The 22,733-nt window shown below is 47.2% G+C and overlaps 7 protein-coding genes across 7 annotated transcripts; 6 read left to right on the forward strand and 1 right to left on the reverse strand.

The window, feature by feature from the left end:
* Nucleotides 1–1,113: 1,113 nt before the first annotated feature.
* ACHE_80458S (uncharacterized protein) lies at nucleotides 1,114–2,172 on the forward strand (the record flags this gene model as incomplete). Its single annotated transcript, XM_043283831.1, has 2 exons — nucleotides 1,114–1,119; nucleotides 1,438–2,172. 2 exons carry the CDS (start codon nucleotides 1,114–1,116, stop codon nucleotides 2,170–2,172), a joined length of 741 nt encoding a protein of 246 aa, XP_043141071.1.
* Nucleotides 2,173–2,239: 67 nt separating this feature from the next.
* Nucleotides 2,240–2,863, reverse strand: ACHE_80459A (uncharacterized protein; the record flags this gene model as incomplete). The annotated part of the gene is made up of 1 exon (XM_043283832.1): nucleotides 2,240–2,863. The coding sequence occupies one exon, from the start codon at nucleotides 2,861–2,863 to the stop codon at nucleotides 2,240–2,242; it is 624 nt and encodes a 207-aa protein (XP_043141072.1).
* Nucleotides 2,864–5,493: 2,630 nt separating this feature from the next.
* On the forward strand, nucleotides 5,494–6,825 carry ACHE_80460S (uncharacterized protein; the record flags this gene model as incomplete). The annotated part of the gene is made up of 1 exon (XM_043283833.1): nucleotides 5,494–6,825. One exon carries the CDS (start codon nucleotides 5,494–5,496, stop codon nucleotides 6,823–6,825), a length of 1,332 nt encoding a protein of 443 aa, XP_043141073.1.
* Nucleotides 6,826–8,392: 1,567 nt separating this feature from the next.
* Nucleotides 8,393–9,310, forward strand: ACHE_80461S (uncharacterized protein; the record flags this gene model as incomplete). Its single annotated transcript, XM_043283834.1, has 1 exon — nucleotides 8,393–9,310. One exon carries the CDS (start codon nucleotides 8,393–8,395, stop codon nucleotides 9,308–9,310), a length of 918 nt encoding a protein of 305 aa, XP_043141074.1.
* A 3,850-nt stretch (nucleotides 9,311–13,160) lies between these two features.
* Nucleotides 13,161–14,660, forward strand: ACHE_80462S (endo-1,4-beta-xylanase; the record flags this gene model as incomplete). Its single annotated transcript, XM_043283835.1, has 10 exons — nucleotides 13,161–13,416; nucleotides 13,473–13,513; nucleotides 13,572–13,620; nucleotides 13,685–13,806; nucleotides 13,863–14,008; nucleotides 14,063–14,151; nucleotides 14,205–14,250; nucleotides 14,303–14,393; nucleotides 14,446–14,511; nucleotides 14,571–14,660. 10 exons carry the CDS (start codon nucleotides 13,161–13,163, stop codon nucleotides 14,658–14,660), a joined length of 996 nt encoding a protein of 331 aa, XP_043141075.1.
* Nucleotides 14,661–15,918: 1,258 nt separating this feature from the next.
* On the forward strand, nucleotides 15,919–16,890 carry AXHA1 (putative alpha-L-arabinofuranosidase AxhA-1; the record flags this gene model as incomplete). Its single annotated transcript, XM_043283836.1, has 1 exon — nucleotides 15,919–16,890. One exon carries the CDS (start codon nucleotides 15,919–15,921, stop codon nucleotides 16,888–16,890), a length of 972 nt encoding a protein of 323 aa, XP_043141076.1.
* A 3,524-nt stretch (nucleotides 16,891–20,414) lies between these two features.
* On the forward strand, nucleotides 20,415–21,113 carry ACHE_80464S (uncharacterized protein; the record flags this gene model as incomplete). Its single annotated transcript, XM_043283837.1, has 1 exon — nucleotides 20,415–21,113. One exon carries the CDS (start codon nucleotides 20,415–20,417, stop codon nucleotides 21,111–21,113), a length of 699 nt encoding a protein of 232 aa, XP_043141077.1.
* Nucleotides 21,114–22,733: the final 1,620 nt, after the last annotated feature.

Below are 22,733 nucleotides of genomic sequence, written 5' to 3' on the forward strand. Positions count from 1 at the left end.
AATCTCAAACCTTGATGTGCACATATACATCATCACATCCTTGATTGTATCAGGTTTGAGGTTGCCTCGATGATAATGACAGATATCACGAGCAGAGTTAAAGAGACGCTCAACACCAGCACCACTAGCTGGGATATAAAGAATATCCTGAGCGAGGCTTGATAGTGCCGGAAATTCAAGCTGATGCTCTTTCCAGAAGAGCCTTGGGGGAGTATAAACAAGACCTGCTATTAGTGTGATGGCTCAACGCCTCAGCGCCTCAGCGCCTCAGTGGCTGATATCGACAAACGCTGCCATCCGAGCAAACAAAGAAAGCACTTAGCGAGACCACACAGCACAGATATAGAAGTCCCTTTTCCCGTAGATAGAATTCCTCTTCCCTTCTCTTCCCCTGATTCAATATTCTCGTCGATGGCTACAATAGTTTAGATAGGAATTCAGTTCGTTAATATCTACTATTCCGAGTCCGTGACATGAAGCACTACTGGGAGATCCTTCAGAAAGAATTCAAAAGTTATTAGCAGCAGGTCAACAAGGAAACTGAGCCACTTGATATTCCAGTGTCTCTTGATTCAGCTGAAGATGAGCTTGAGGAATTATGTGAATCACAGACTGCTCTACAAGCTGAGGTTGTGATGGCTCAATGCTTTACAAACAGCGCCAACATGTCAAACGAAGCCATACAAGCAATCTGAGTTAACAAGGGCTTAAGCCTCATCGCACAGATGTTAATAAAGACCGCCCATTGCCTAGATAGATTCCCCTTTCTTCTTCTTCCCCAGATTCAATATTTTCGTTGATGGCTACAATAGTCTATATAGGAATTCAGTTCTACTATTTCGAGCCGTGACATTGATGAACATACCTCTCGATTCAAGGAGGGTGGAAAATATCATCCCTGGCTGAAAGAGAACATGGCCAAGGATTGGATCATAATCGACTGTGCGACTTCTTTACCAACCAAAGGTGCGCTCTTACTCAGTGTTCAATTCAGTAGCCATGGTTTATTCCACTAACAACTTGATAGAGTTCTCTGAGCCTAAGCTGTGGCATGCTGTGTTCATCAATAATTATTCTGAATTGCAGCTGTATAACTATCAGAAAGCTCTTATGATGTCTGTGCATCTACATAATTGAGGACCAACAGGGATGATATGGCTATTGCATTGCTTACTTGCGTCTGTCTTTTATTGTGGTATCTTTGTTAGCTGTAACCAACTTCTCAACTTTCAAGCAATCCGATAAATTCACCTGGTTTTCTTTGTCTCACCCCATTGGCTTTTTTTTTCTTTCTTCTAATAAAAAAACGGAAAGAGAAAAGGGTCGGACTGGTACTTGTTCAGCTCCTATGTTGATGTAAAAAAAACCCCATCCCACGGACAATTGGTGAAGATAGCGGAAGATGCAGGGAAAGAAGTCACCAATCTGGCGAAACAGAAAAATGTCCCAAAATTCATGGTTCCACCGGTCATGACCGCACTGGCTGTGGACAACCAAGTCTTCCTCGCCTCTTCGTTGAAGGGGGAGAAATACGTCTATAAGAACAAAAACAAGCAGGTCGTGATCTTTTCTGACCACATCAAGGATGTCGACGAGGCGAAACAGCTGCGAGAAACCATAGAAACATGCATGAGGGACGCGGCCGGTGGCGATGAATCCAAGATGAAGCAACACAGAGCCAAAGGAAACTGTGGAGGGGTTATGGACGCTTACACATGGCTACTGGCCCATGGCGGAGAGCAACTAAGAAACAAAACGCCCAAGCCGGTCATTGTTGCCTGGAACCGCGAGCGAAATGAAATTGCGAAGCCCTGCTCTCAGGGAGATGAGGGTGACTGGGGATGCAAGGATTTCGTGGGCGTGAAAGGCATGGACTTTGATATTGTTCCTGCGAAGACAAAGGGAGCGGCGTACGATGAAATTGTCGAAGGAAAGCATCATCAGAAGCTCCCAGTCAAGAATCTCAACAAAGGCGAGGGGGATGAAGGAAAGAATGACGACCAAGAATGTGAGACTGAACAGCCTCAGCAACAAGGGCAGGGAGGGAGAGGTGAACAAGGAAGCCAGCGTGGGAGAGGCGGACAACGTGGAAGAGGCGGACAGCGTGGGGGCAGCGAGCAACGTGGAAGAAGCAAGCAACGTGCTAAGCGGGAATTCCAGTTTGAGGCTTGAGGATGGAGCATCCTTGATGATTTGTATATAGATACTTTCTTGCGCTTGTGTATTCTGCTTTAGCGTGTCATTTCCGTTCATTCCATAAACCAGACGAAAGATGATCAACAACAATGTTGAAATCAATACCAATGTCTTTGCAAGCCAGCTGCATCTGGAAATCTTCATCAGGCCAATCCTCACTATACTTTCGTTTCCATCGCCGACATGTAATCTTGCGGAGTAGGGGTGTCGAGTGTCTTGAATGTGTCAAGAACATTTTGATGGAGTCAAGGATATCGCCGTCATACCATTCGAACCCGGCCAAATTGACTAGATCATTCCGCAAAACCGATTCTCTCAGAGTATCAGGCAAAACGGAGCCATCCAGGTTGGCTGCATAGTCGGGGTTGAATCCAAGGAGAAAGGTAATAGGCACCTCTGCCACTTGTAGACGAGTAAATCGGGTCAAAATCCCATGCAATGGGCTCCTCCTTTCCTCCATCTCATCATCGCCATGAGATTCGCCACAGTAGCATGGGTGGTATTCAAGACCAACAGAAAGTCTCTCGACCGTAGAACTGACCAATCCCAGTCCCTCCGCAAGACAATCACTATGCTCATAGAACATTTGCTCCTCCCACTCATGTGCTAGTCCCAGATGGAGATTCGTCAGACCCCCAGTGCGGCGGAGTAAAAATGGAACATCCATCTCAGGTATCGTTGACCGAACTAGAATCAGTGTATGCAAGTGGCTGAGGTCCAACTCTGGCTTTTCTTTCAATTCTTCAATATCCCGCAGCCAAATTTCCAGATGATGAAGAGATGGTAAACCGAACCAACCTATGAATTGGGCGTGGTTGTAAGGATCGGAGAACGTATCTGGTGGGCCATCATCGATTTCCGTCCAGTATTTCACCGGATTGGGCACATTTCCACCATAATAAACCTCTTAGAGATAACTGAACGTTGGCAGTTCTTTGTTTGGTGAGAAAACAGCATGTTTCATCATCCTCCCAGGAAACCCATCCAACCAGACAAAGCAGAAGTCCAAATGAAGGGTCTTGATATTTGCCAATTGGGAAATCAAAATGGCTGCAAAGGCAAAGAAGTTGCCCCTCTTAAGAGCAATATCCCATTCTTCTGCATCTGTAAACTTTGCTCGCTTGATAACATTAATCGCCTTCTCTGTTACATCCTGGAAGCTAGGCACTTCTTCCCTCCAGTCGATGTCTTGCTGGGGCGTGATCCATTTGCTTTTGAAAGAGAGTAGGCTCAAGAGCCGTATCGAAGATGCCAGATCTGGTCTGTTTAGGATGGTCCGAAGAAGACGCAGGAGTCGTCGCAGGGGAAGAGTTTCCCCGAATCTCCAGGAAATCTGCCGATAGAGAAAATGCTCTGTTGATGCGCGCAGGTCCTTGCATGTTGTTGATAGGGACAAGAGATCCTCAAATGAATGATATTGGATGATATTCACCCAGCAACTTGCGGGAGGACTGTGAAAGGCCCACTGGTTGGGGTCTCTCGCCCCATGGTGTGTAGGTGAATGGAGATAATACAGTAGAGGGAAGTCGGAGGTAATATATATGGCCACCAGATCACCGCCAGCAACTCCGCCTACTAACCCATGCACGGGTACATCATGGCTTCAAGACTCCTACCAAAGACAGGAATAACATCATATACTAGCTTAACTAACTTGACTAATTAACTATTAGAGCATTATTAAATCAAGCGGTGCAATACAGTTTTGCTGCTGGGCGGCCTTCTGCTATAATTGTATTGAAGGCGGTGAACCACAGCCAGAGACATTACGCGTCGAACGAAACGTGCCTTTTAACCGTAGCTACTAAAGTAAGTACATCGGCATTCTATCAAGCTTTGGAACACAAATTGGTCCTTTGGCAGTCCATGCTAATCTGCCGCGGCGGCATCAGCAAGATGATGAGGAGAATAACCCCCTCAATACTGCAAATAGTGACTAGATTATATATTCCGCTAATAGAGTAGGGTCTTAATTTTATAGGGATGCGCTTTTTTTTATCTGACATTCTTCAATTAATAGAGTTAATGGCATATAAAGATGATGGGTGGAATCTCGAGTTACATTGCAGTGATATTGACGTACCGGTGTAGCCCGCCAAGCACGGATACATGGTTGGCGGGGGCGCCGCGAGTATCATCTAAATACAGGCAGTCCTCCGTAGTTTAATTCGATACAGGCAGTCTCGATCTGCTCGTCGTATGTCCCGAACCGGGACCAGGATCGTTCCGTGGAAAAATCCGCCTCTCGACGTTGAATAGATACACACACACACACACACAAACTGCGACTACTACGACTACGACTACGACTACCATGACAACTACCATCGGGATGCTAGTCAGAATGTTATACAAACGAAAGGATATAACAGGACGCTCAATCATGTACTTAGCTTAGTTTTTCACGATCAATACAAGTCATTCACCATTGGTTACTTTTCTAATTTCTGACTCGTCCGCACTTAACCAACAACCCAGTATACGTACTCGCTTGGCCTTGTTTTTCTATTCGTTACCTTATCGATTCTACTTGTCTTACGGAGCCTGGACGGGGCGATATACCCATCGACGCATTACGACTTGGGCCTGGATGGTCATTGAAGCATACGGATACATTGGAAGACACTTAGGGTAAGTGTCCTGCCTTGAAATATAACTAACTAGAACCTTAGGTACGATACGAGAGAAGCCAGGTTTTGACAGGAACGCCCACAGGGGGCTCTGAAACAAGGAGTCGGAGTCGTGGTGCGTGGTCGTAAACACACTGGCTGTGGTGAAAGGTACAGATCACGTGTTACCAAATGACGGCCGAAATTGGCGTCATCTGAGGCCGAAAATGGCAGCCATTTGGTAAATAGAAATCGTGTTAGAGTAGTATTATAGATGGTAGGTGAGAAAGAGAGATAGATTATTAGATTGTATGATAATCGTTGACGCTGTGACGGGCTAGAAACAGAGAAAAATACACCTTAGTGACTAAGGATTTTTATGCAGGGAAATTGTGTAGACTTGGGTATAAACGTACCTCGGGTATGGATAAATTTACCCAAAAAATATCCTTGGGTATTCATACCCAAGGTAAATGGAACTTGGGTACGAGATCTGTACCCAAATGGGTACCCATGTCCAGGTCTAGTGGAGGATGGCTGCTCGCAGCTGAACTTCAGCCGCATTTCGGCTCAGCTCAGCTCTTGATTTTTTAAACCCCCAACAACCCCCTGGTTCTCGACTTTGATTTTTTCCCATCAACTTCTCAATTTGATTGTTGACACTAAAAAACCAAACACCAAAGCAGATATGACCAGCCAGCCTCTCCAACAACCCAACGCTATTTGGAGCGCTGATCTCCCCAGCCGAGAAAGTCCATTGACTGAAGATGACATGCAGCAAATGGCTTCTAATACTGAACATGGACTGGCCATGATCAAGACAGCCTTGGACAGACAGCAGCTGGGCTTCATTGTCTCTGAGAAAGTGATCAAGGCAGCTGCCTCAAATGAGCGTTATGCGGTTGAAATCCTAGAACTACTGATGAAGAATGGAGGCTCAGAAGTTGCAATTACCACGGATATCGTCTGCGCGGCAGCAGGAAACTCGCTTTCTGCTGTGGGATATCTTTTCCAGCTCCCGGGACGATCCTTTCCCACTCTGGAAAACAGTCTGCTAGCAGCAGTCAGCTTTGAAGACAACCGTGCTGCAAAGATGTGTGCGAGCATTGTCAAGCAATTCCCCGAAGCCCAGATCTCAAGTCGGGTTCTTGAAGCGGCGTGCACGAAATTCAAGGTGATGCAGGTGCTTCTGGATCAACCTTGCGATCATCTACCGATTCAAGAAATCATCCGAAAAATAGCAAGAGGCAACTATGATGAAGCACAGGTGGTGCAGCTTCTTCTTGATCGCAAACACTTGGTTGTGGATGAGTGGGCGATGGGAACGCTTGCTGCGAATGGTTCGGCTTTCGAAATTATTATTACATCGCAGCCAGACGCACCGGTTACACACAATGTCCTTCTACAAGCAGCAAGCAACGATGAATCAATGGATATATTGCTGGAAAACCGACTGGATGATGTGGTTATCACGGAGGAGGTTATGATCGTTGCAGCCAAGTCAGATTACACTGTAGCTGCTATTCTCCAAAACACACAATCAGTTCCAATTACCAAGAAGGTTTTCAAAGAGGCTGCATTTCATGAACAGCCTGATTCACTTAATGCCTTCCTTTCATTACAACCTGATCTGGATCCGCTAGCGATATGGGACGAAATTTGGCAGGATGTCGACATCAGTGCAGAGAGAAAATACCGCGCGACAAGGGCTATTTACCATAATGCCGATTTGGAAGTAACAGCTTCCAAGTTGCAAAGCTATCCATATGATCCAGAGCAGAAAAACAACTATGGCCTTGACGATGTGGTTATGGAAATTGTGGAGGATGATCGGATCTTACCCATAACCGAAGAAACGACAGAAATTATTTTGGAGAGATGTCATAATAAAGCTATTAAAGAGATTTTGGAGTACAATCCAGACATGCTGATTACTGCCAAATTGTTTCAAGCGGCGGAGAGGAACCTAATTGCGGATAAAGAGTCTTTGCTATCGTTCCTTGCTGAGAAGAGAGGTTGATCATGGGTGATGAGCTATGGAGATTACGATAGAAAAATGACAAATATTACATCAAAGATAGAAAAAGAGAGCTTTTTTTTTTTTTTACTATTTCAATTTAAAAAATCGATAATTTAAGCTCTTCTATATCATCCTATGCTCTCTTAGTATCTGTTGTGACGGTTAGCGGGGCGCCAGAAACGGCTCCCATTGAACCGCACTTCTGTCGGGCCCTACCGCCTGCCGTCGATGGGAATACCATTGCCATTTGCGGTATGGCGCCTACTGTATCAGGGATAGCGCCGCCTCACGCCGCTTTTGGGAGGCTCACATGCCGCCTCAACACAACCATTGCATCTATAAAAGCCCGACATCTCCCCCTTCAAAGAACCACGCACTTTCTCTTCTCTTTTTCCCTCTCCTGTCTGCCCTCGCCTGGTGCACTGCCCTCTTACCAAGATGCCGCGTTATCCGACGATTACCCTTTTCCAGTATGGCGCCGGAGTGGCCGACGGTCATCTGAACGATTGAGACATTGAGACCTCGTTACTGTCGCTTCATTGGAAATCGACCTATCCACATCACCCCCTGATGCTGTGCTGCTGCTTATGATTGCAGTCATGGCCCCCTTCATGCGTGGTCCGCCAGCTGATCAGCGACTTTTGAGTTCTTGGCTTTTGCTTCCGGCCATGCCATCCTATTTGGGCTTCCCTTGAGGACTGCTGGATGCTCAGCTGCCTTGCTATGATCTTTTATCTCAAAATCTCATGATTCATTCTTCGGCCAAGCTCACGAGTTTCTACATGGGAAAGGGAACTTCCTGGTTATCCAGCATCCAGGTCTAGCTGTGAACTGGATGGCGCCTCTCCCCCTCCACAGCCGTCTTTCGACCCCACCAGGATCAATTCATTTACGTATCCTCGCCATGTTTACCAGCCAATAGCGAAATTACTGCATCCTTTTTATTTCAGCGTGTTTGACATGCGAGGCTTGGAGATGCAACACCCAGATGCAATTGGCGCAGGGCACTGGATCTCGGCCTCCAGGCGTCACTAGTCGGTGAAAATAGACACATCAGCAGATGGGATTTTCAGGATGAGAGAAATTCGCCTCATTGCTTCTGCTGATGAGAAAGGTGGAATGGCGGACTTGGCAGACCGAGGGCAAGTATAAAGAGGACAATTGAGGTCGTAGAGGTTGCAACATCTCAACTCAATTCTCCCACAACCCGCACTCTTCCCTTCAGCTTCCACTCCCCTCCTCTTCCCTCTTTCCAATCACCTGTCTGTCATAATATACCCCTAAGCATCCCATTTCCTAAAATATGCCCCCTACCTTTCACATGAACAACTTCAAGCCGTGGGCTCGCTCTTACAGAAAGCCATTATCACCATACAAATCACCCAATCCATGCACCCCAAGAACCCAAAAATCCCCTCGCCCCAAGCCTTATCATGATTCCCTTCCAAGCACTTTGCCACTTCCTAAGCATAATCTCCCTGCACGGCCACCAGCCGAAGTTTGCGTGCATATCAGTGCAAACACTCAGCCGTGTACACCATCAAGCTCTCAATCCTAACCACTGGAGATGTCTGTACCAGAACAGAATACATATCCAGAAACTCCTGAGCACAGCACAACGTCTCCCCATGATTCAGCGCCTCACTTCTCAGATCTGGATCCAATTTCCCGCTGCGATATTCAAGATGACACTGATATCCCAATCGAGCCGCCCGCCTTCTGGGGAGATTCGGCAGAGAATGCTCTATCATCTCCCAGTATATCTAGCTCGGATGACAGTTTAGAAGAGTTCTTCAGGCTTCCGGATGCACAGGACGACATTCCATCGACCCGGCAATCCTTGGCAACCACTGGCCTTGGGAGGATGGCAGCCTCCAGCAATCTGTCCCACAAGCCGACAACTTCATCAATTCAGAGACGACTTGCTCATATCCTGACCCTCCACCCGTTCTTCACAGCCCACCTAACTATCATCGAGGTTCCTGTGAAAAGGCTGGTGGCCAGAATGGTGATGCTCAAACAAGTGACCACTCTCACATTCATGATCATCAACAACTGCACCCCTCCCAACATAACACCGATCCCGACGCTTTTTCTCCTGATGGTGTCTGTGGGGACCATCACGTCGGTGGACAGTCAAAAAGCTCCAAGCGGAAGGCGCAACAATCAGACGGGCGAGCTCACAAACGGCTTCGAGTTCCATCAATGTTGCCGCCCAGGGAGGATTCCTTCACGCTTTGTTCTCACTTCATGTCTGCCCCACTTGACGATCGTTTGCAATTCCTTTCTTGGTTATTCAAAGGTGCTCTACCACATTGCATGTCTAACTCTTCACCGACAGCGTGTGAAGAGAGAGATGCGCTGGCAACCAGTTGCTCAAGTACCTCACATGAGATTGAACAAAATCAGCGTGATTGTAGAAAGGTCCGAGGAGGCTCCAGAAAGAATATGCCATGGTCCATGGAAGAGGCGAGCCTTCTGCTGAAGTTGAGAAAGGAAGAGAGTCGATCTTGGTCAGAGGTTGCAAGGTTATTCTCGGAGCACTATCCAGGGAGGACTTTAGGCGCGATACAGGTACACTGGAGTACGACCCTCAACAAGAAAGCAGATTAACGCTTGGCGGGAATAGACATACGATATTGGCATTCTGAACCGTTTACAAACTAAGAGGATGAGTTACGACAAGCCATCATATCCTCTTATCCACTGATAATTCGATTGGCACTGAATTCTCTCCCTTTCGTGCAACTGAGCTAGCTGCCACGCATTTATAAACCAGATATCCGATTGCATGCACTCCCACACTGTAATGCAACTGAGCCAGGTCCCTAGGTCCTCTCATTCGTCCCCACAGTTCTGCTCAGATCCAGACACGCCCCTGCGGCCATCACTGGGGACAGCAACACATATATGAGCCTGGTGTTAGTCGCGATCATGTCACATATTGTGCTTCTGGCCACATCGGCGAGTTGTGTGTCGGTCGATCATCATCATTCCTGAGTCCTGCTTCAGAGACGAATCCAGCTCATTTGCCATATACCTGAGAGAGATAGAAACCCAGTCCTTTCCGGCAGTATTTATTGTCTGTAGTGATTCAATGCATGTGATTCTGGGTTGCTAGAGTAGACCGACCCTGGCGTTGCCCAGCCGCCTCTTCTCAAATGTGCCCGAGTTCCTGTTCATATCCGCGCAGACAGCCGCTAGCAAAATTCCTATTGAAGGGGACCGTCACAATAACAGTTTGACAGTAAATGAGATGGCAGCTTACCTTTGAAAATACTGGAATATACTGACATGCCATGAGGACGTAGCAGGATCAACCTGGGGAATCACCCTATCTCATCTCCGCCAAATGTACACAGCAGTCTTGTGGCTGCAGATCACATTTGCCTGTTTCACATGGTTTGTACGGGCTAGGTGGGGCTTTAAGGTGGCAGAAAATGCTGCTAGGAAAGCCTTGGAATCTGTCCAGCACAGGGCCCTCTATAGGATAGCAGGTGCATTCAGAACAACCTCTCGAGCTGCTCTGGAAATATGTCTCAACATCCCTCCTCCAATGATTGCACTGGAGCGCGCGGCCAAAGAATCATATCTCCGGATAGCCACCTCTCCCCTTATGGCCACCCTCATTGAGATACGCCGCTCTGGCCAACGACCAGCACCAATGAATGCAAAGGAACGGCGCATGCGATGGTTCACCAACCCAGACCAAGACCCCCTGACATCACCACTAGAACAATGGGGCCGGCGAACTACAATCTCTCAGAACAGACTGGAGGTTATACACCCACATGTGACCTCACCATGGTGGTCAGGTCTGGAATCCCACATAGCAGAAACTCGGGAAGATGCCTTAGCAGCTCACCAAACCGCCTTACATAACGGCGCTGACATCATTGCATACGCAGATGGCAGCTTGACAGAACAAGGGGTTGGAGCAGCAGTGGTTTCACCTCTAGGGCGCCAGGCAGTTCACATTGGCTCCCCAGCTACTCATACTGTATATGCAGCAGAATTGCGAGGCATAGAGATGGCTCTCACCCAAATATGCAACACACTTGGACCGACATCACAACGTTCCCATCGGGCCTATACAGCGATCATCTTTACAGACAATCAGGCAGCAATTCAAGCATGTTCAGCTCCAGGAAGGTCTTCTGGCCAATATATCCTGAGCGAGATTACACGCACTGCATCTCAACTACAGGAACGCGGTTGGGATATACAGCTGTATTGGCTCCCGGGTCGTGAAGGCATCTACGGCAATGAGTGTGCTGATGCTCTTGCAAAAGAAGCTGCTAATCCGCCAGCACCCAACCACAACGGTGTGGAGGAGCTCACTCTCATGGCTAGCACTCGAAGAGCCCTCCGCATAGAAGCAGCAAGCGCATGGAAGTCTGAATGGGCCGCCTCCACCCATGGGAACTCCCTCCGTCGCTTATGGAAAGAACCCTCAAAAGTACCAATGCAACTATATCAAGGCCTACGAAGAGCCGCCACATCAGTCCTCATTCAAATGCAAACTGGGAAGATTGCGCTGGCTAGTTATCTTGGTACCTTTAATGCTATGGAATCGACTGAATGCTCATGTGGACGCGGTCGTCAAGATATACGCCATGTTCTCCTCCACTGTACAAACCAGGCAGGCCCCCGGATGCGCCATCTTACACAGGGGTCAAGGCGGGAGTTGGATTACCGGGCCTACCTAACACGGGCAGACCTGGTACCGAAAGCAGTGCGCTTTATGCTTGACACAGGCCTCCTACACCAGTTTCAGACCCTACCAACCACATACTGAGTCACAACAACGGACACGAAGCAACTGGCAGCATAGTGCAGCTGAGGTTAAACGCTTGCAGAAGTAGGGAAGGAAACGAGATAGTATCCAACAAGCCCATGGATCTTCGTGGCCATGGGAACAGCGGCACGAAAACCAGCAGCACGGGATATACAACATGCGGAATAACATGTTCAGAACAAGTGTAGAAAGGCGACGATGTACATAGATTACCACTACGGCGGCTTACCCGGCCGCCCCGCAGGACCTGCCGCCACTCGGCCTATAGGGCTGACAGATGCGTGTATGAATAATAATAATAATAATAATAATAACAATAATTCCTGGTGATCTCTTTGCAATCGGTACAATACTTGCACCAGACAGCAAGCTTCAGTTCTTTTCAGGCAAGGATTGGGACAATAGTTGGTGTCAAAGATATCGTCAGAGCTTCGAAGACTACCTTGAGCCATATAAGCAACGTCTTACAGATATACGGACGTCATCGCAGACTCAATCGTCGTCGACACCGAGATCAGAGCTTGAAATGTTTCTTAAGGGATCAAAGCCACAACGATCAGGCTCGCGTGACGAGATCATGCAATATCTTGAGAGTGGTATGTAAACCCTTCCTTTAAATTTTCCCTTGGTTTACACTGATTATAGATATCATTGAGATTTCTCCTCGTACCATTCTGGAAGGAGAACCAGCGTAAATATCCAGCCCTTGCAAGCGCTGCGCGTGACGTTCTCTGTCTTCCTGCAACTGGTGCAGGTGTAGAGCGGCTTTTTAACTCTGCCCGTGACATTTGCCATTATCGTCGTGGATCCCTGAATGCCACAACAATCCAGGATCTAATGATGTTCATGTGCGCAACGAAGTTTGACCTCGAGGGAAAAGAGCTTGCGTTGATGAGCGAATTCAGCTCAGAGGCAGAGCTTGAGGAGGCAAATGAAGAAAAAGACACACAGTTTCTTGATGACCTCAATCAAATCAGTGATGACGAGGAAGATGAGATAGTATTTACCCAGGACACTGCATCTCATCTGTCATGTACCGGAGGACCAGTTTTTCACTATGTCTGAAATGGAAGGAGAATCTGGATTTCTAGACCGGGGGTTGAGGTGGGGAGAGGCGCTGGTGGTATAAATTCCCTAATTATACCGGGGCTTTTAGCCGGCAATCTATTCGAGACTCCGAGCTGAGACACGAATTAGAGTGATCAATCAAAATTCATCCAAGACATGCAGTTGCGCAATATAGCTGCCAGGTTAAATTCTAGACGTGAGAATTTAGGCTAGAACAAGGCCCATGAATATTATTTGCCAAGAACCATGTACCAGGTGATACCAGCCGTGACTTATTAGGGAAGGAAATCCGTTCGGCTATATTGAGGTGGTCACTTCTCTAATGGTTCTTGGCCCCTGTCGCGTATAAAGCGAGCTGTTTGCCTCTATCCCAGAATAAATCGGATATTGTCTGTTGGTTATTCGTTTTCTTGCAGTTCATGCTTTTTGGCTATTACTACTCGGCCTTTTCTCAGCTGAAAGAGCAGACATGTTCCCAAACATGGTTCAAATTAAGGCAACAGCTGTTGCCCTCCTCTTTGCTAGCCATGTCTTCGCAAACCCCCTTGGACCCCGACAAGTCTCTGTGAGCATTAATGATAAATTCAAAGCTCACGGAAAAAAGTACTTGGGAAATATTGGTGACCAGGGAACTCTAACTGAGAATACGAAGAGCGCGGCAATCATCGAGGCTGATTTTGGTCAACTGACTCCAGAGAACAGTATGAAGTGGGATGCTACTGAACGTAAGCGCACCAGTCATCTAGAGATTTGCGATATTAGAGGCTTATTGGAAATATAGCCTCACAGGGAGAATTTTCATTCGCAGGGTCGGACTATTTGGTATGATACCCATCTATTCCGCAGCTGTCGCTTCTTTTCAAATTCTTACAGACGGTAGGTCAACTTTGCCAAGTCAAATGGGAAATTGGTCCGCGGTCATACTCTCGGTGAGCTTTGGACATCCCAAAACTTGAGCATCATTGCAAGGAAGAAACTAAATCTGGCAATAAGTGTGGCACTCCCAGTTGCCAAACTGGGTTTCTTCTATCACTGACAGAAGCACCCTGATCAACGTCATGAAAAACCACATCACCACTGTCATGGACCGTTACAAGGGTCAAATTTACGCTTGGGTTAGTTGTGACCATAAAATAAAGTCTCATGGAGCCACGTGACTGACCAGCCTAAGGACGTTGTAAATGAAATCTTTAACGAGGATGGCTCCCTACGCAAAAGCGTGTTCTATAATGTTATTGGCGAGGAATACGTGCGGATTGCTTTCGAAACAGCGCGTGCTGCAGATCCTGCTGCCAAGCTTTATATCAATGACTATAAGTGAGTGACAGCCCTGAGCCCATTCCGTATTGCACAGAAGCTAACTGTTCCTAGCCTGGATACTTCCTCTTATTCTAAAGTGACCGGTATCGTCAGCCAGGTCAAGAGCTGGATCGCTGCTGGCATCCCGATCGACGGTATTGGTAGGATTCCTGCTAGCCCAATGCACGTGGCATATTACTCACTTTCTCTATAGGATCTCAGACCCATTTGAGCGCCGGTGCCGGTGATGCAGTTTCTGGATAAGTACCCATTCACTTTTGTTGAACTGAAACCAAGCTTACAGCCCCAAACAGCTCTCAATGCTTTGGCCGATGCCGGGACTACCGAAATTGCTGTCACTGAACTTGACATTGCTGGTGCCAGCTCTACTGACTATGTTAACGTGAGTTTACCAATGACGTAACCGATCATTCGCTAATCATTTACATTCGCAGGTTGTCAAAGCTTGTCTTGACCAGCCTAAATGTGTTGGAATAACAGTTTGGGGTGTTGCTGATCCGGTAGATGACTCTTCAAATCACAGAAAACGCCGGTGTATCATTAACTGTTGTTTACTTAGGATTCTTGGCGCGCCAGCTCTAGTCCCCTGCTTTTTGACAGCAACTATAGCCCTAAGCCTGCATATACCGCTATCGCGAATGCTCTCTAGCGGCGAAACTCTTGTAGGTTCTATGTGGAAACGTTAGAGTCGATTTGCTCCAGAACAGGCGAAATTCAGCTGGTGCTGGCCAGGTCACAGGGAGGACTCGGAGGAGTATTGGAAGTGGAAAGCGGGGGCAAGATAGGCAAGGTATTTAGGCTGTTGATCAATTCTTAGGCTTGTTCTACGGCTATTTGCGTGTAAATTCGCGGCCAGCAGTGCGCCAAGACCTAAATGACCCGTGATACTTATTCCTACTTCCTAAATCTCCAACAAGCCCCTATTCCAATGTCTAGACTCGTTTCTTCTTTCTTCTGCCTCTTACTGGATAACCAGGCCCTTGTGCTGTTCAAGTAGAATTACAGGCCTTCGCTCTTATTGCGACCAGATCCACCCAAGTGTTTTGGACCGTGCAGCTGCCAACTAAGGAAGGGGCCGCAGCCTATTTCTAACTGGCCAAGATCGAGGCGAATCTCGACTATGGAGAATATAGCCTCGACCAGGCGACCTTTCGGGCGAAGAGGGACTTATGGATGAGGCCCGTCGCCCCTGCATTGCTTCCGCCGCGCATTGGCGACGTCCGACAATATCCTGTAGGTTGAAGGTCGTCGAGGTCGTCCGCACTATCTTCACTGACAGATATTTACCTGGCCTCCAGATATGATAAGGTCCTAATTACCAGACTCTACGGCAAAGAATTCCGAGCTCATTTTCTTTTGGAAATCTCAAGCAGAATTTGTCTTGCCAAAAAAATCATCACTCATCACATAGAACCTAATGGCATCCTAAAGTTTCAGAGCGAATTAGCCTTATTACAAGGAGGTATCCATACAGAACAAGCCGATTTGTCATGAAAATCAATTACAATCTATTCGATACATTTACCCTGTCCCAGGAGACAGTCGTCACAACTCTGTTTAATACATATGCGGCGCTGGTATAATACAATGCTCTAAGGGATCGACACGGAGCTTGAATATACCCAGAAAGGACGCTCTTTCCCGGAGAGTTCTCGGGGGAATTAGGACCCGTTTCGCTAGCGTGGTATCGGGTAAAATATACCAGGCAATTCTCCTGTAGACGCATCTTGGGCTTTATCCGTAAATAGATTGACCAAGCCATTCTTTTTTTTTTTTTGGTCAGTCAATGCCAAAGTTCTACATGAAGTATATAAACCAGGTTGATCTCCGCTTCGATTTCCTGCTTCGCATAGCCGGTTTTTCAATCCCTTCCTCTTCTCCTAGTCTCGCGAAGAGCTAGCTTTGCAATGAGATTTCCAAAGATCCAGGCTGGCCTAGCTTTGCTCGCACCAGTGCGTGCTATCGCAGCGAACTGTGATCTTCCGTCGACCTACAGTTGGACATCAACTAGTGCACTAGCGAGTCCTCAGTCGGGATGGTTGTCGCTCAAAGACTTCACCAATGTGGTCTATAACGACCAGCATCTTGTGTATGCGTCCACCGCCGATGCTGCTGGGAATTACGGCTCGATGGCCTTCGGTGTCTTTTCGGACTGGCCTGACATGGCCTCGGCGACTCAAAACGCAATGAGCCATGGGGCCGTTGCGCCCACACTGTTCTACTTCAAGCCGAAGGACATCTGGGTTCTAGCCTACCAATGGGGCTCGACCGCGTTCTCCTATCGGACATCGAATGATCCCACTGACGCTAATGGATGGTCATCGGAGCATCCTCTTTTCTCTGGAAGCATCTCTGACTCCAGTACCGGCTGTATCGACCAGACAGTTATCGGCGATGATACAAATATGTATTTATTTTTTGCGGGAGATAATGGCAAGATTTATCGGTCCACCATGTCCATTGACGACTTCCCAGGTGACTTCGGCACAGAATCAGAGGTGGTCCTGAGTGATACCTCCAACAATCTGTTTGAAGCAGTCCAGGTCTACACTGTCAAGGACCAAACCAAATATCTCATGATTGTCGAGGCGATTGGGTCAAACGGGCGGTATTTCCGCTCATTCACGGCCAACAGTTTAGGCGGTTCGTGGGAAGCGCAGGCGACAAGCGAGAGCCAGCCCTTCGCTGGAAAGGCCAACAGCGGCGCCACTTGGACAAATGACATCAGCCACGGCGATTTGGTTCGCAGCAACCCTGATCAAACAATGACGATTGATCCGTGCAATCTGCAGTTTCTTTACCAGGGACGAGATCCGAGCGCCAGCAGCGACTACAATGCCCTACCTTATAGGCCGGGAGTGCTGACACTACTCCAATAAAGCACGTGCTACATACTGTTTATGTTCGCTGCGCCATGTTGTATAAACGTATGGGTTCTTGCAACTTGCGTCGACTTTTCGTTTCTCATTTGTGGCAACAACAACAACCGGGGCCTTGCCTTGTTCAATCCTAGAGGACCTCTCTTGACTGCTCTTGCTTTAGTCAACAAGTAATCTGGCTGATAATATGCAATGGCAAGAGACAATCCACTTGCATCACATAAGCCACTGTCCAGCGGTTGTCGTTCTGGTTTCCCTTTCTGAGAATATCAGGGTCTATATACAAGATCAACATTGGAATCAATTGTTTATTCAAATTGAATTTTATATTATTAGTATTATTATTTAATCAGTTCATTGTCAATACCGATCCTTAGAGCTGTGACAGACCATGATTCATGGACTCGAGGCCAGCAGCTCTTCTACAGTCCCTTGTCCCTATGAGTTCCGGAGGCAACACCCCCTTCTATGATTTTCTGATCCTTTTCCTCGCCCCAGACTGCCTATATGCGCAGGGCTTTCGAGCAGAGTGCTTTCCTTGTGTTTCGGAGCAGGGTAAGTGTGGCTGTGACGGCTCAACTCAGCTCAGTGCCTTTATTGACATTCACCGTCAACATGGCAAACAATGCCATGAAAGCAATCAAGACAACCACCTGCTTAGCGAGGCCACACACAACCCTATAAGACCTCTTCGTGTAAATAGACTCTCCTCTTCTTTCCTCTTCTTCAGATTCGATATCCTCGTCGATGGCTACACTCGTTTAGATAGGAATATCGTTTCGTTAATATCTACTGGTCCGAGCCCGTGGTACAGGGATGGATTTTCGTGGCGGCATGAGGGCTAATCACCTCATGATAATTAACGAGACGCGTAGCAGCGAGGTCTTACAGGATTCAGAATATCTGATTACTTGCTTCATTGTAAAAAATTAGTATTTCTCAGACACAATTTAAAAAAAAAAAAAACAATCAAAAACATACAACAGCCGGGATTCGCTGGTGGTCACCCACCCAACTACTAACCGGCCGGCGTGTGGCTTAAGTACGGCTGAGCGGACGGGAAGCCCTGTTCTCCACACCCTATGGTCGTATGTACTGGAACGTGGTTCAACATAAAATGTATTAACGTATAGGAGGCAACATAGGTCAATGGAAGAGGGTCCAGAGCCCTTCTAGAGTAGTCTCGCTTGAAACGAACGCCCCAGACGCCGGTAGATGTCTCCAGACGTCTTGGCCGAAGCTGGAGAAATTGTGGGTAAGCACGATGGATCGTCCATCAGGAATGCATATAAATTTGATGATGAGGGGTTCCTTAAGAAAGTCAAAGCACGATTGTGTGTGCAAGGGAACAAGCAAGTGCTTACACATGCTGAGACTAGGGCTGCTACCCTAGCCGCCCGCTACTTCCGAACCTTGATGGCACTCGCTGCCGCATTCGGCCTGGATATGAAGCAGTTTGACGCCATCAATGCCTTCGTTAATAGCTGATTGGACGAGGTGGTCTATGTGGAAATACCACCCGGTAGACCACGACCTGGTTACGCTTTACGATTGCTCCGAGCTCTATATGGACTCCGCCGATCTCCACGATTATGGCAAAACGAATTGACCCAAACCTTACGCCAGATCGGACTAGAACCAGTCAATGAAGAACCATGCTTGTTTACAGGAAATGGAATCATTCTATTGGTCTACGTCGACGATCTACTGTTTGTCTACCATCCAGACAAGACACAGGAAGCAGAGCGAATCGCCTCTGCCTTGCTGGCACGATATGAGCTCCCCTATGAAGGAGAAGGCGATGTCTTCTTAGGAGTTAGGATTATCCGAGACCGGGTCAATCAGGTGGTTCATCTGAGCAGCACTGACTATATAAAGAAAATCGTCAGTCGCTTTTATATGGAGGATAAACACGCCTCAACGCCTGCCGTCAAAACGCTCACAATCTATGATGGCACTGCTTCTTCGAAAGATATACATCATTACCAACAAAAGATTGGATCGATCAACTATGCTGCGATAGCTACACGCCCTGATGTTGCAAAGATAGCATCACACCTGGCTACATTCATGACAAACCCCGGACCGGAGCACTTTGATGCTGCTAATCGAGTCCTAGCCTATCTCAATCATACACAGAAAGTGGGAATCAAGTATTCACCTACCGCGAATAGAGATGCCACTGAGCCATCTGAATGTTTTATTACCTCAAGCGACGCTGCTTTTGGTGATCATTCAGACCGCCATAGTTCTGAAGGCTATCTAGCCACCCTATATGGGGGCCCGATTGATTGGAGAGCATCCAAGCAAAAGACAATTACTACATCATCTACTGAAGCTGAACTCCTTGCTATTTCAGAAGCCGGCAAGACCTTGCAATGGTGGAAGCGCTTATTCACTGCCATTGGATTTGATCCTGAACATCAGCTATCTATCAAATGCGACAACATGCAAACCATTCGAATTCTTTGCAAAGATGATCCAGCCATTCAGATGAAGCTACGCCATGTTGATATTCATCAACACTGGCTTTGTCAAGAAACCCAGTCTAAACGCGTCCTCATTGATTGGATTCCGACCTCTCGCATGCCTGCCGATGGCCTGACGAAAATCATGACCGGCCAGCGATTCCACAACTTCATTCGATTGCTCGGACTTACTGAATTCGTCTAAAACAGACTGGCTTAGCCGCCAGTCTGGGGGGGGGTGTCGGAATATAGAGGTTCCTTACCGAACGATACCAACTGATGCCTGATTGATGCCTCACTGATATCATATGGCGCAAGCAGCTTATTCACTCCTTTGCCCTTATTGTTATTAAAACCGCACATTCACTTAGAATACTCTGTTAGGTAGTCTACGGCCTTATATAGGATCCTAGATAGCTTCATTTTGCAAACACAAGAGACCTCACCCACATACGCTCGATACGTAAGTTAGTTACTTTCGACCCTGACTAAGCCGTAATTCCGACAATACGCTGGTGATCACGTGATAGACCTGCCAAATATCAAGTTGATCCTTGTTCCTTCCTGCATATCCACCATCAACTGTTATCCAATGATTCCATCCTAACCTGTATCATCACGTGAGGCTGATACGACAAGGTCTGTAACAACTTGAAGGAATTACATTTGCTCTCGCAGAAGACAGTGCGAGGACGCAGGTTCCTCCAGTGTCACTGTCTGTTATGGGCTAAGCCCGTAGCGCTAATGACTAGCTATCACACAAAAGATTTCGTTGAAGAACAGGAGAACAGATGTCCGATCGGACAGCTTTATATACAAATGTACGCCGTGCGGGGTAGGTAGCCTGGTAACCCCTCCGATCATCTCTCCAAATAACATATCGTTTATTCTACAGGCGCAGCCTGTGACACTGTCTGCTGAATTACAAGCCCATGATGAAGCGCAAGCTCAGACTGAGGGAGACACTAATTCATGTAAGCAAATGAGCTTCTGAGATGAGCCTCCGTTACTCACATTTAGACAGCACCTGGACCTGCATTAGAACCGAGATTACCCATGCCTGCTCTTTATCCATCATACTTTCCATATAGTGCTCAGCATTCTGTCTTATCGAGTATCCAACAAGTTCTAGAAGAATGCTGTTTTGATTTTACAAAGAAATGGTTACCTTCTCAAGTCGAAAACCGCGAATGGGATTGTGCTGCAGCTATGGAGCTCACAGAGTGGAAGTTTTTAGCAAAGTGGTCACCACAACTTCCCCATGAGTCTTTGCAATTGAGGGGCTCACAGTTCGACACACTCCTATCTACAATTTGTCAAATTCGACACACAGCAGTTCACTGGCAGCCAATCACAGCAACCAGCGTCAGTTTTCTGGTCCTCGAAGCTAAGAGGCTGGCAGAAGCTTTGCAAGATTCTTTACGCACATCACAATTGGAAGACCTTCACTTCGACATACAAAACAAGATCCAGGAAATGGAGCTAAACAAGAACGCCCTTGAAGCTAATCACGCTCATGAGCTTAGAGCCTTGCAGCTCCAACAAGAAGAATTAGACCAGAAGGAGGAGCAGCTCAGAGCCAAAATTATCAACAGCGACAAAGAGAACAAAACTCTCACGGGCCTTCTGGTTAAGGAGTCAATTAAAAGGATATTTAATGACAGGAAAAGTGGCCTTGATGATGATTCAGTTGGGTTTGAGGCAGAGGATGACGGAGCAAACAAAAAAATTAGTCCAGGTTGTCAGCTCCTATGAATAGAACAGACTATGGCTCGCTGACCGCGACTTCATTACCTAGCAAAACCGGCATGGTATCCTTTGTATATTTTTAATTCTTGTGTTCTGTCTAGGCATGCGTTACTAATGTAAGCGCATCAAGCAGTATAGTGAGGCAGAAAGTGTTCCATACAGCGCTGTTAGAAGTCTTGGAACTTGCTAACTCATGACTCTTGACTGCCCTCGCATAATCCCAGTTAGTCGCCCGACGGGCACCCATCCAATCAAGCATCGCCTACCCAAAACCAGCACGGGTAGCGCCCGGTGGCCCATTCATCAGAGAGTTTGCATGGCTGTCAAGACAATGATGATGTAGACGGTCATGGACGCCAATCATGCAAAGTTGCTGTGGAGGAAGTCTCTATACTGATGCTAGTGCGTCGCGTACCCATATAAGGTAAGCAATATACTTTGTAGTTCGATCATATACTGTACATTGTAAACAAAAAATGCTTGTAAACCAGAATAGAGATTCATCGAAAATCACTGAGAATTGCTTAGAGTACTCTTTATTACAATGGCACAAGCCCAGCTTGGTATTGACATTCCAATGCTAGCCTTCCCTGAGTGGAACCTTGCACAACTGTTCCATGACACCTCTCTGCGTGATTTAAAAGATGAACTTTCTGTTCAAGCAGCTTCGCCCCACAGATATTACACTCAACCCCTTTGGTTGGCCAGGGAGGATTGACATGTTTTCATAGAAAATGCCTGGTGAGTGAACCGGGTGTTGCATGTTCCACAATCCAATTCTTTAGCGGGAGATTAGCATTCCCCAGGCAAAGAAAGCAGAGCTTAGGTCGCTCTTCTGGAGATTTGATCCGTACAGATTCCATCGCTTGGCGCAGGGTAATCTTGGCCTCATCCTCTGAGAAATGCTGTTGCCGTTTGGCAGGAGGACAGGGTTCATCATTGTCAGGTACAGGCCGGCAGTGAGATTGGCTGGGCCGAGGCGTGGGCTGCCCCTCTTCCACAGGGCAGAATGCAGTCATTGCATTAATCGCGTTGATCCGACGCTGATACTCCGCTTCAAGTGTATATATATATCTCCGGTTCCCGTATATTGTATTTATATATTTTACTTACTAGGGGTATTTTGAAATTTCACAGGTCCTCCGATTCTATGTGTAATCCGGGGAGCATACACATTACACGAGCTTGTTCCTAAGATTCAAGGATTTACTGTAGTGCATTAGGGTACGCACTTATGCATATTAAGCATAAATTGTGTATCAATACAATCACGTGCACCACGTGACAGCCGAGGTTGACGATACCTGCCCGACGAGAAACGGGGAACGCCGGGGGATATTAGTGTGGGACAGACTAGTATTGGGGTCTGACACGGATGTGGTCCAAGTGGCGGTTATGCATGTATGCTTCTACAAGCAATAGATGTTCTGCATTGACACAATGAATGGCAACTATACAGAGTACATACTAGCTGCAAAATAGAATAGCAGAAGGATTAAGCATTGGGGAACCACGGGTCCCGTTGCGGCCAAGAATGGATCAGGGGAATTAATATGCGAGCTGTTTCAAGTCGCAATCAGCCCTGTTGGAGGGATGGACCCCTCTGTTTCATCTCCTTCATTCACC

This window comes from Aspergillus chevalieri, chromosome 8 (assembly GCF_016861735.1).
Source record: "Aspergillus chevalieri M1 DNA, chromosome 8, nearly complete sequence".
Taxonomy (NCBI): Eukaryota; Fungi; Ascomycota; class Eurotiomycetes; order Eurotiales; family Aspergillaceae; genus Aspergillus; species Aspergillus chevalieri.